We start from the raw sequence: 12,697 nt of genomic DNA on the forward strand, positions 1-12,697 counted from the left end.
TGGAGCTGCCAGGGAGAAAGAAAAGAGGAAGACCGCAGAGGATGTTCATGAATGTAGTGAAGGAGGACATGCAGAGGGTTGGTGTGACAGATGAGGATGCTAGGAATAGGATGATGTGGAGGCAGATGATCTGCTGTGGCGACCCCTAAAGGCATCAGCTGAGAGAATAAGTATCTCATATTAAACATAGCTGAAGTTCAATATAGTGAAGTCAGCATACAGTATGTACAGTTAATCTCTCACGGATGATACTGCTTACATTGCATACGTTGAAAAAAATTATTTTGAACATGTGCAATGGGCTTCAATCTTGTTACTTTTGAAATGATTGCATTGAGACGAGGACCTGGTCTGTGACCGTTTCAATTAAGTTTTATATAGCACTAAATTACAACAGCAGTTGCCTCAAAGTACGTTAAATTGTAAGTTAATGGCCCTACAGTGATACAGAGAAAACCCCAACCATCAGACGACCCCCTCAGACCAAGCACTTGGCGACAGTAGGAAGGAAAAACTCCCTTTTAACAGGAAGAAACCTCCGGAAGAACCAGGCTCAGGGAGGGGCAGTCATCTGCTTCAACCGTTTGGGGGTGAGGGCAGGGAAATAGAACAAAAGACACACTGTGGAAGAGAGCCAGAGTTTAAGAATAACTAATGATTAAATGCAGAGTGCTGTATAAACAAATGGTGAGTAAAGAGAGGTGTCTGTTGCTGTCTTTCATTGATTTTGGTACATCAAGACACGACAAGACTGATGCCTGCTGTCTATATTCCCAGAAATTCACATTAAAAAGAGATTCAATTATTAACCACTTCTGGTCCTGTTAGAACCTCATATAGAATAGAGAACATAACCTTTCAACCAGTTGCCAACCAGTTGAGTTGGGTCCCCACTGCAAAGAGATTCATTGCAGATGACTTAAGCTCACTGGCACAGACTGACTAAGATTGATTACAGTGTGCTGGCAGTCCATCTATGTTTATAAATTAGACACTGGTTACTTATAAAGCCTCACTCATCTGTGAGTGATTGCGGGCAGTCCAAGTCAGACCATGACTTTTTGGAGACACTTTGCTACGAATTGTGCAATCACTTTGTGATCAAAAGTGGTCACCCTGAGGTTAAGGGTGTTGCATGTGCAGTAAGCATTCAGTGCGGTCACAGGGCAACCAACTGATTTGTCCTGTCACAAGGAGGTTGCTGTAGGTTTTTACTGTTGAATGACTGAACCATATCATGGTCATCTCAGGCCCCAAAGGCTGCTATTGAAACTTAATGTTAACAAGGTGCAGCACAATGTTGGCTTAAAGAGTGTTGAACTAAAAAAGCTTGTTTCAGACAGTGAATGAACTAAACAGGTGCAGCAAAGAAAAATTATAAGGTAAAATAGGGAATATTTTAAACTTGAAATCATGCAAAGCTACTGTAGTAGAATGAAAGAATAAAAATATAGGGGCACACATGAGCATAACGGTCCACTTTGAGGCATAACTGCACTAAATATTAATATCACAGCAAAATCTCCTCATGTCATGATATATGTACTTTTTGCACGGCATAGCTACGAGAACACTGCTTTAATTTACATTTTAAACAGCAGCCCGGACCACAAGCGCTGACCAGAAGTCACTACAGGAGTCTCAGTAATGGTGGGCTTTTAGTAGGTAAACCGTAACACTGTTCTTGGCCAGGCAGGCAAAGGAAACCACAGCAACCAAAGTCTAAACACAGCATGGCTGAAGTAAGAACCCCAGCACTACTAAATAAATGACTGTGTTTGGCAGTACTGAACTGACTGAAGAAGCCATAGTGTTCATGTGCTTTGTAATCGATAACAGCTAAATAATGATTGATTAGCATAGTGTTTTGCTTAAATTTACCTAAATGAAAGCTTTAAAATAATGAGGCACCTGCAGTAGAAATGGATATGATGTATGATGCAAATTTGTAGACAGGCTAAATATTAACATTGTTATTTTCATAAATGGAACATTTAATTTGTTTGTTTCAGATCCATTTTTCCATTTAGAACTAATCTGTCTTACGTTTCCTGTAACCAATTTTCTAGCCTTGTTTTTTAACTTAATATAAATTTGCACACAAGAGACAGACAAAGTGAATCATCTTGGCTAATTTAACCTAATTGTAATCATTAATTATAAGCATTAGTAAGGGAGTATTGTTGTGATGATGTGAATTACTAACTTGTCAATGTCTTTTCTTGAACCTGAGCACTCAGGACAGACCATAACCAAAACAGGCCAATATTAAAATCAGGTGGTGCCAGTAAAAGTTAGAGTAACTCGGATTTCTGTGATTGCCAACTTTGCATTTACAAACCATCTAGTGAAAGATATTGTGTAAAGACTGAGATTTCTGGATAATATAATTCAAATACATCTGTTTACTGAGTTCCATTTACTGAATCACCTATCCCAGCAAGAGCCTGACATTTGCATAGGCAATTTATAGAAGTTGTTCCACTAAGATAAACTTTTAAAAACCTATTTGCAATTAAACCATCATTTATATGTTTCTGCATCTTTACAGAAGATGAGATTTTTAAATTGAGCTGCAGAAATCTTGCTGTTTTCCCCTTTTTCCTGAATTTTTTTAGGCAGAGACAGAACAGTAGAACAGACTCTTGGATTGTTCTTATCTCAGGTGAAACTTTGGAGATTTGATTCAGTGTAATTTATAGAACTTATTAAATTAGTATCAAATAACTAAATTAAAAACAAGACTTACTTTCTAAGATTTCCCAGTTTTTCTCTGTTCATTGTATCTGTCCAAGGCTCGTGTAAAAAAAATCTGAGTGCTTCATCTTTCAGTGTGTTACAAAGGGAATTCAGTGTTGTCCCTGAGCTTGTTTGAGCTGCTGCTACGAGTGTGTGACCAGTCAACTGTGAACAGTCCCGAGCCCTGGTGTGCTGACCTTGGCTCCCAGCCATTCGATGTATCCTGGGCAGCTGTGGCTGTAGGCTGGCGGTCTGACAGGCAGGGCTGTGCCCACCGCCACTACACAACAACCCCCACTTCCCTAGTGCCCTGCCCCAACTTGATACTCGACCCCACACGCATCCATCATGACCATATCATTACTTCCCAAGCTGCCACATGCAGCCACATGTTCACCTGGGATGCAACACAGAGTGTGGAAGAGATGACTCTTTAAACGCTGTGGAAAGCTACTGGGGAATGAGGCATGGGCTCCGGCCTGTACGCTGCCACAGTGATCTGACAGTTATTTAGCCACCAGTGCTAACGTGGCCCTGTGGCACAATGACAGCGTGTGTTAGTGTCTTGGATGGATGTAGGCCACCAGTGTTTGGGAATGATGAGGGACCTTTGATTGATGATCTAACAGTCCCAGTGTGAACACGCAGACGAATGTAGAAACATGCACTAAGCTTGGATTGACCGTTACCCTCCTACTTCTTTTTCCTGCTCTGCTGACTGACCCTGATGGTCTCTTCCTGCTTTGCAATTATAAAACTGAAAGGAAGTGCTTTTCAGTTTGATATTTTGCTTAACTTTCCTGTGTAGAGTCAAATATATATAAATATCTATCTATCTATCTATCTATCTATCTATCTATCTATCTATCTATCTATCTATCTATCTATCTATCTATCTATCTATCTATCTACCTATCTATCTACCTACCTACCTACCTACATATTTATAAATGTATATACATATATACACTGTATGGAGTTGAATGCAAAGGTTTGTACAACACTGTATGTTAAAGATATCTTTTCACCTTTAAGGGTGAAAACGGGGATATTGCTCTAAAGTTTAGTAAAATATTGTGTATTTTAACAACAAAAAAATTGCAATTTTACATTAAATTTCATGTCAGGTTTGGCTTGGCTGCAGACCTTTAAATCCATCTGCTCCATGAGATGACTTATTCCTTAGGTGGTTGGACATAAAACTGCAAGTTTTCAGTGGAAAAGTAAGCAACAAATTCCCAGTCAGCATCATGGGCAGGATTAACACTACTGTCAGTCATAGAATGTATATAAAAGATGGATGTAGTCCTGTCATCATCCACTGGCCCCTCCTGGAGTTGTTTATGGGTGCACCTTGCATTCATATAACTTACAAACAAAAACAAACTAGAATTTCATTCAGCAAAACTCGAGCATAAACTTCTTGGTTATGCTGTACCTCACAGCTGGCCTTATTGTTCGTCTTTGTAATTCAATTAAAAAGGCGCCAACAAGGCAGGCGTTAGTGAGAGGTCCAGCTCAGTGATTCCAAATATTGGACATCATAATGTCTTCATTAACTTCACTTCTTCATAAAATCCAAATGGATTTGTTGCAGTTGTTACAAAGGGGGGAATCTATCCTTAAAACCTTAAAACTTATTTGTTTGTATCAGGCTCTAAACGTGTTTGTTTCATAGCTGAAGTTTGGCATTTTAGCCAGAGAGTCTGTGGGGATTGGCTCGCTTTTGAAGCCAGCCTCAAATGGCCATTAGTGGAAGTACAATTTGCTACTTGTTGCCAAGCTAAGTGCTCGTAAAGTGAAATTTTAAATTGCCAGTGCTCACTTATTTTCTTCACCCATGAGGCATGGCTACTGAACTGTTTTTTTCTTTGCCACACTTTTAAAGTCCTGGCTAAACTAGTATGTTGGCATAGTGACTTAACCTCATGTTAGATTCAGGCAGATATATTGGTCTCTAGTGATCGACGAGGGAAAACCAAATCCCCTCTCCCCTGGAAACTGTTTGGAGTAGATGCAATAAGACTGAGGATGAAAACAGTTTTAACGAGCTGACAATTTGGTCTGATATCAACTTTTGTCAGATTGTTTTCTGGCCATGAGCAGTTTTTGCCAGGCAACAAGCAGAGACTGTTGAAAGTTGGTGTGTTCCCAGCCAAGAAATAGTTCAACCTATAAGTCTCTGTGAAACCACACATTTTTTCTTCTCCTTGATATTTGCACAAATTTTAAAAAGGAAGAAAAAAGTAGAGCTTTTCATATGCTTTTATGTTTATGATTAGAATCTATTTTTGTTGTTTAACCATTGTTTTCACTGTCTGCTGACCATAGCTCAGTATTTCATAGTTTGGTCAGCAACATTGCAGAGAGTGGTCAGGTTGATGCTTTTTACTTGTATATGAGAAGAAATGCTTTCCGTATGTGTAAGTCTGTGTATGTGTGCTAGAGCTTCTCACGGGGCTGTTGTTGTTATTGAGTCGGTTCATGGTGTGATTAACAGTGAGCGCGGCCTGGCAGGAGCACAATAGGGAATCTCTGAGGATTCCCTCGACACAGCACAACACTCCACTGCCTTTGAAATTACTCCATCACCATCCACTCACAAGAAAAGATGGATAATAAGATTTACTTCTTTTTTTTTTTTAACTGTATGTTGAATGCAATGGGTATGAGTTGGTGAAAATAGCTCCATACAAATGCAAGCCCACTGCTGCTCGGTCCCTCTGGTGGGAGTTAATGTAGTTTGGGAAGATGTATTTTACTGGAGCACAGGAGGCTTTTCACAGGACTTGGGATTAGCACTGTAACGAAGCATCTTTTATTACATGGGACCCCAAGTTTTCAAAAACCATACTGTGACCGATATTTAGACCTGAGCTCCTGAAGCTGATAACTGTCATGAAAAGGCACTGTTAAGCTGCAGGAGAAAAAAAGGCAATTTTTTTAAGCTGCAGGTACCTGGAAATGGTGGAGGATTGCATCTCTGTGTTTCTTCCTTTTCTGTTAAACAACACCATGCAAGCATGAAATGGTATACAGACCTTTTATGACTTGCACAAAACGACTGAATAAGACAGAATACTTTAAGAAACTGGATTTATACGTTTTGATTTTATAGAACTATAGATACATTTAAGGTAAAGAGTTGTTGGGTTTAAGATGGCAGCACAGAATTCTTATACTGAGAAAGTCGGTGGCCTGTTTGTGGAATTTGGAGACCTGTTTTAACCATGTAAAGCCTGAACTAAGAAATAATTGCCAAAAAAACAACAACAACAACAACAACAACAACACTGGAGCATTTATTGAAACTTGAATCAAATAAAAAGACAAGAGAAGAAATATGAAGTTCCATGTATGAATTTCCATTTGTATAATTTTTGCTACATCTGACATTATTGCTTAAAAATTTATTGTGCAAATTCTTATGTTTTCTTATTTTTAGGCGAGGGAAAAAAAGTATGCATCATATATGACACACTTGGTGTTAGAGGGTTAAAGAGTTTGGTTTTGAATTCCGTTTGCATGATATATTTTATTGTACAGGGTGGGCCATTTATATGGATACACCGTAATAACATGGGAATGGTTGGTGGTATTAAAGTCCTGTTTGTGGCACATTAGTATATGTGAGGGGGCAAACTCCTCAAGATGGGTGGTGACCATGGTGGCCATTTAGAAGTCGGCCATCTTGGATACAACTTTTGTTTTTTCAATAGGAAGAGGGCCATGTGACACATCAAACTTATTGGTAATGTCACAAGAAAAACAATGGTGTGCTTGGTTTCAACGTAACTTTATTCTTTCATGAGTTATTTACAAGTTTCTGACCACTTATAAAATGTGTTCAATGTGCTGCCCATTGTGTTGGATTGTCAATGCAAGACACCTCTTCTCCCACTCTTCACACACTGATAGCAACACTGCAGGAGAAATGCCAGCACAGGCATCCATTATCCGTAGTTTCAGGTGCTGCACATCTCTCTCGTATCTTCACACCATAGACAATTTCCTTCAGATGACCCCAAAGATAAAAGTACGAGGAGGTCAGATCAGGAGACCTTGGGGGCCATTCAACTGGCCCACGACGACCAATCCACTTTCCAGGAAACTGTTCATCTAGGAATGCTCGGACCTGGCACCCATAATGTGGTGGTGCACCATCTTGCTGGAAAAAGTCAGGGAACGTGCCAGCTTCAGTGCACAAAGAGGGAAACTCATCATCATGTAGCAATTTCAAATATCCAGTGGCCTTGAGGTTTCCATTGATGAAGAATGGACCCACTATCGTTGTACCCCATATATACCACACCAAACCATCACTTTTGTTGTTCCAGCAGTCTTGGAGGGATCCATCCAATGTGGGTTAGTGTCAGACCAATAGCGATGGTTTTGTTTGTTAACTTCACCATTCACATAAAAGTTTGCCTCATCACTGAACAAAATCTTCTGCGTGAACTGAGGGTTCTGTTCAAATTTTTGTTTTCCCCATTCTGCAAATTCTGTGCGCCAATCTGGGTCGTCCTCGTTGAGATGCTGCAGTAGCTGGAGTTTGTAAGGGTGCCATTTGTGAGTAGCTAATATCTGCCGAAGGGATGTTCGACTAATGCCACTCTCCAGTGACATGCGGCGAGTGCTACGCTGTGGGCGCTTGCTGAATGAAGCTAGGACAGCCACTGATGTTTCATTAGTGACAGTTTTCTTGCGTCCACATTTTGGCAAATCCAACACTGAACCAGTTTCACGAAACTTAGCAAGCAGTTTGCTAACTGTAGCATGGGAGATGGGTGGTCTCGTAGGGTGTCTTGCATTGAAATCTGCTGCAATGACCCGGTGTGAACAAAGAGAAACTTGTAAATAACTCATGAAAGAATAAAGTTACGTTGAAACCAAGAACACCATTGTTTTTCTTGTGACATTACCAATAAGTTTGATGTGTCACATGGCCCTCTTCCCATTGAAAAAACAAAAGTTGTATCCAAAATGGCCGACTTCTAAATGGCCACCATGGACACCACCCATCTTGAGGAGTTTGCCCCCTCACATATACTAATGTGCCACAAACAGGACTTTAATATCACCAACCATTCCCATTTTATTACGGTGTATCCATATAAATTGCCCACCCTGTACATAAAATAATGGTAAAACATGATAAAATCTCTTGGGTTAATATAACAGCCTGATGGCCCAGGACCAGTAAGGCCTCAGTCTTACAGGGGCCTTTTGGTTGTCACTGGTTGCTAGTGGAAAAATGTGTGCCAGACTTGTCGTTAAGTGAGACTGGTCGTAAAGAAGTATGCGATGCTGGACCAAAGGCCTTGTTGTGATTGCTTTGGTCAGTAGCATTTGAATGGTGCATGTAGTTTACATGGAGGATGCCTATTTGTTGAGAGGTAATACAATTTTTACTTCAGAAGTTCTACTTTTCCAATTTACTTGATACTTTTTACAGCTTCACTACCACTTAGTTAGTAGTTTTATGCTAGCTACTAAAACATCCTCTTCTTGACCGATTTCGTGTAGCCTTCCTTACGATGGTAATTTCCAGTAGATCACAAAAGCAATGCACATAGTGGCTTGTTATGAGAGGTTACTAAAACATCTATAGAGTTCTTGTATTTTTTTATGGCAGATACTGGGGGTTTAAATGTGAACCAGTGTTATTAATGTGAACCATCTTTCTCTTCAAATTTTTGGGCTTCTCTTGCAGATTTTATTGGCATCAATTGTGTTCTCGCCTTGCTAATTAGGAGTACGCTATAGCACACAATTATCAAAGTTGCCTACTAATGTGCTTAATATTCTGATCTCTTCCCTCAGGGCTTCGCAGACAGCCCTCATTACAGCGATCATTTGAGTGACAGTCGATTAGTGTCCCATGAAGGATTGTCCCCAACACCTTTTATGAACTCAAACATAATGGGTAAGTAAGCGACTCCTTTCAACTCACCCTCATATGCCCTTTGGTGGTGGAAAGACATCCTAAAAAAACTGATTGAGATTAAGGCACATCATTTACTGGAGGCAGCAGGACTGAAAGGCTTGCAGGCTACAGGACAATTTTCTTCTCGCCCCTCATGTCTTTATTTCCTCTCTTTAATCCCCCTCCCATTTCCACATCTCCCTCTTCCTCCTCCTGAGATGACCCTCCCCCAGGCTAGGAGTCACACCATCAGTATAGGTTTCCGTCATAAGAAGCTGTGTCCTAGACATCAAAACCGCCCTCAGCAGCTTCCAGCAGCAGCACAGTTATGTATTGTTTGGGTGTAGGGTTAAACAGACTGTTGTATCAAAGACCCCACCGTGAAACAGAAACAAGCTTTTAAACTGAAAGTAGATCATACAGTTGTGTTCATTTGGGATTGTTGCTGTGTTTGCCTTTGGATTTTTCAGGTGCTGCGTTTCCTTTAGCTCAATCTGGTTTGCTCATACAAAAGATATATATTTATTTATTTGCATTTGTTTGGCTTTCATTTTACTAGTTAGTTAGATTTCTGGACCTTTACTGTAGTGTTTCTTGGCTTTTATTCTCCAAGTTTTTTTTTGTGACTTACTCTGCATTCCTATTATTAGTATCAATTTAATCACAAGCAGGTGGACGCACTTTCCCCAAACACATCGTACTTTGAGTTTTAATACTCTGTCATCACTTTTTAAAAGACATAGTGTTACTGGCTTACAATATGCTCTGCTATTGTAGCGGTTAAAAGCTGTGTGCAGCTCTTTGGCCTGGCATCGTTGTGATGTGTAACCACTCGACAGTTTTATGGCTAACTACAGCTTAGCCCATTATGTAATGGCCCTGGAGACTGGTTTCCAAGCACAGCGGTTAGGGCACTACTGAATGAAACAAATTATTATCTTTCCTGCAATTGATCACATGACTGCTTCCCCACCCATTGCCACTGTGTGTGTGTAATTGTGCTCACCAGCTTCAGAATATGGATGTGATCTGTCGCAATGATATGTCAGAGTTGGGCAACATGATTCTAAACTTGGAATTGCCTGTGCTTATCTCAGGATGGGAATTCAGGATGACTGTGGTCTTATTAAATTGTTTTTCCAGAAGTAATATCTGCGCGGATTTATAGTTTTCAGCACCCTCATTAAGCCATGTCTGAAAGGTTATTCCTCATAAATGCACAGGATAGAACAACTATGTAGTAGTGAAATATATGGTTGGGGCTGTAAATATTTGTGCAGTGACATCATTTTCATGAAGTTAGGCTTTTTACGCCACTATAATAGATTGGAGATTAAATGGTTGAGATGCAGTTAAAATGGAGACTTGAGGGGGATTGAAGAAAAGTAAAAGTACCACAACACCAGTGAACAGACAAAATGCCTACTGTGACTTATGTGCGGGTTTATATTTAATGTATTTTTGGCTATTAGGAGTGCTGTGGAGTGTATTTGGATGAGATCTATATTGTAATGTGTGCCCTTCTTACTCATGTTCTAATCATATGATGCAAAAAAAATAACATAGTTAAAAACCCGCAACAAACCATCTTAAAAAGGGCAGACATCATAGCATAATAATAAACATAATTTGAGAAACTGTTTTTAACTGTATGCCACAGAACAGAATGTTGGGTAATGCTAGCTAACCAAGTTTCATAAATGTCTGTTAGCTGCTGGGAGTCTCTTGCTACATGCAGCAACACTACCGACAGTTGGAGAAAAAGATAACCTGTCACTTAAAGCTAAAATAACAGGTGTCATTCCTCACAGCAGACTCATTTGTGCGCCAAATAGGGCTGCCACGATTAGTCGACTAGTCACGATTACGTCGACTATCAAAATCGACGTAATCGACTATTTAATAGTCGACGTGTAGTTTGAAGCTTTGTAAGATCCCAAAAGACGCAGGAATAAGTAGTAGGATTTAAGAGTGTAATAACAGACTGAGACAGAAGATGGCAGCACTGCATGTACAAGGATGCCAGCTGCCGTTAAACCCCGAAGAAGCAGAAGCAGTGTCCGGTATCGTAGCTGTGTCCAAATTCAGGAAGCGCATCCTCCTGTGAACGCATTTGTAGGCCGATTGCGTTACAGCAACACGACGAAGCCTGTACATATTCGAAGACTCCGACAAATGCGGCCGAGAAATGCGTCCTTCATTTCCCCAGATTTGAAAGATGGGTCGGGTGTATACTTCGTGGCCCAACCTATCCCAGAATTCATAGCGCGGCCTTGCTCAGTTTTCAACAATGGCGGCAGCTAGTTAGTTTTAATGTTACTCTTATTATTCTTTCTGGGTCACAAAATAAACGTTTAACATATTTTCAGGCGAGAATGTAGCGGTGTAAACCTCAAATATCTGCTCAGTTTATCAAGACACCACATATTTTCACAAGCGCTCTGACGTTTTCGGAGACGTCTGTTACCCACTAGCTCGATAGCTAGCCGGGGGCAAGGCTCACTAGAGCCGGTGAGAACACCAGACTCCTGGCAAATCGTTTTCAAACCCACCGCCGTCTTTCGCTATTCAGGTTAAACATATATAAGTCACTTAGATAACTTAAAAATGTTATTGTTTGGTTTTTTTCAGTATTTTATTTGTTCCTGAGTAAATCGGTTTGGCTGAGATTAAAGTTATAGTTTTTACACAGCTGAATAAACGTCAAGCAGACAACTGATTATCAGAAGTGTGAGATGCTCGAAAATATACTCCGGTGTCCTGTTATATTTTAGATAGCAAGGAATTTATTAAACTTCACCGAAACAGTCTGCAAATTTCATTAAAATTTAATAAACTATCATCTTTTCTTTATTTTTAGTTAGCACATACCTTAAAAACTTAAAGCTGTAAGCTAATGATAGTTATATAAGAGCAGATGCATGCTGGTGCAATAAGCTGTACGTTTTACGTCCAATGGATGCATGATCTGATTAGTCGACTAATCGCAAAAAAAAAAACGGTGACTAGTCGACTATCAAAATAATCGCTTGTGGCAGCCCTAGCACCAAATATTGTATTCTTTTATTAACAGAGCTTAGAAGTCGAATATTAATTGTTTTTTTTACTGTTTGTTTTATTTTATTTGTATTTATGTTTTGTAATAATATGTGTGTATTTTGTGTGTGTGTGTAAAATGTTTATATTCATATATATTATATTTATACACTGTATTCTGTATATCAAATAAATAAAACAGTAAAGCTGAGGACAAGATTAATTGTACTGTTCTACTGATATTCATGACATTCCCTTACTTTTCTTTTTTATTCCTCCTGTATAACTCAATTCAATTCAATTCAATTATTTTTATATAGCGCCAAATCACAACAAAAGTCGCCTCAAGGTGCTTCATAGATACAGAAAAACCCAACAAACCTGAGAAACATTGGAGAAACTGGGTTGTTTTTGCATGAGGGCTTCAGACAGGGACTCCAGTGTTGCTGAAGTTTCTTGAATCTGAGCATATGTTGTAGATCTGTAAACTTCAAAAATACTCTGGCAGCTGTGCTATACAGCTGGCTTTGTATGCTTTTAATGATAAGCCATCCAAGCCTTCCCCAGTTTTTCTTCTGTTCTGTCTTAGACTTTCTGTACAATAACTGGATTGTTTACCAGATGTTTTGGTAAAGCCCAACACATTTATAAAATGTGCAAGTCCAGGCATTCGCAGCAGTTTCTGAGCTGTTGAATGAACTATTTTAAGCCAGGAAACATCTCACAGCATACAGCAGTTGATTTTTCCATCAAGTTAGACTATAGGCATATACTCAGATCCTCAAGATATGATGTTGGGTTAAGCTCACATTGATTAGTCTGTAATCTGAATACCAATCATTGCCAATAGTGGTAAAATTATAGTTTGTTGGTCAAACAGAGAAAAAGACAGAATGTGAAACGTGGAGAATAAACTTGGAAACTAATTTGCTAGAGGATCTGAAGAGGTAATCAGAGGGCTTTGTCTCAAGTCAAGTCCTCTACCATTAATTTGTC

General features: G+C 39.6%; 1 protein-coding gene across 3 annotated transcripts in view; it reads left to right on the forward strand.

The window, feature by feature from the left end:
• Window positions 1-12,697, forward strand: part of tcf12 (transcription factor 12) — an 87,823-nt gene that overhangs the window by 15,152 nt on the left and 59,974 nt on the right. For all 3 annotated transcript variants that reach the window (XM_084933287.1, XM_084933295.1, XM_084933278.1), the window contains exon 5: window positions 8,563-8,665. In XM_084933287.1, the coding sequence (XP_084789413.1) occupies window positions 8,563-8,665 (103 nt within the window). The remainder of the gene's footprint in view (window positions 1-8,562; window positions 8,666-12,697) is intronic.

The sequence above is a fragment of the Perissodus microlepis genome, chromosome 1, assembly GCF_051167445.1.
Source record: "Perissodus microlepis isolate ML-2025 ecotype Zambia chromosome 1, ASM5116744v1, whole genome shotgun sequence".
Taxonomy (NCBI): Eukaryota; Metazoa; Chordata; class Actinopteri; order Cichliformes; family Cichlidae; genus Perissodus; species Perissodus microlepis.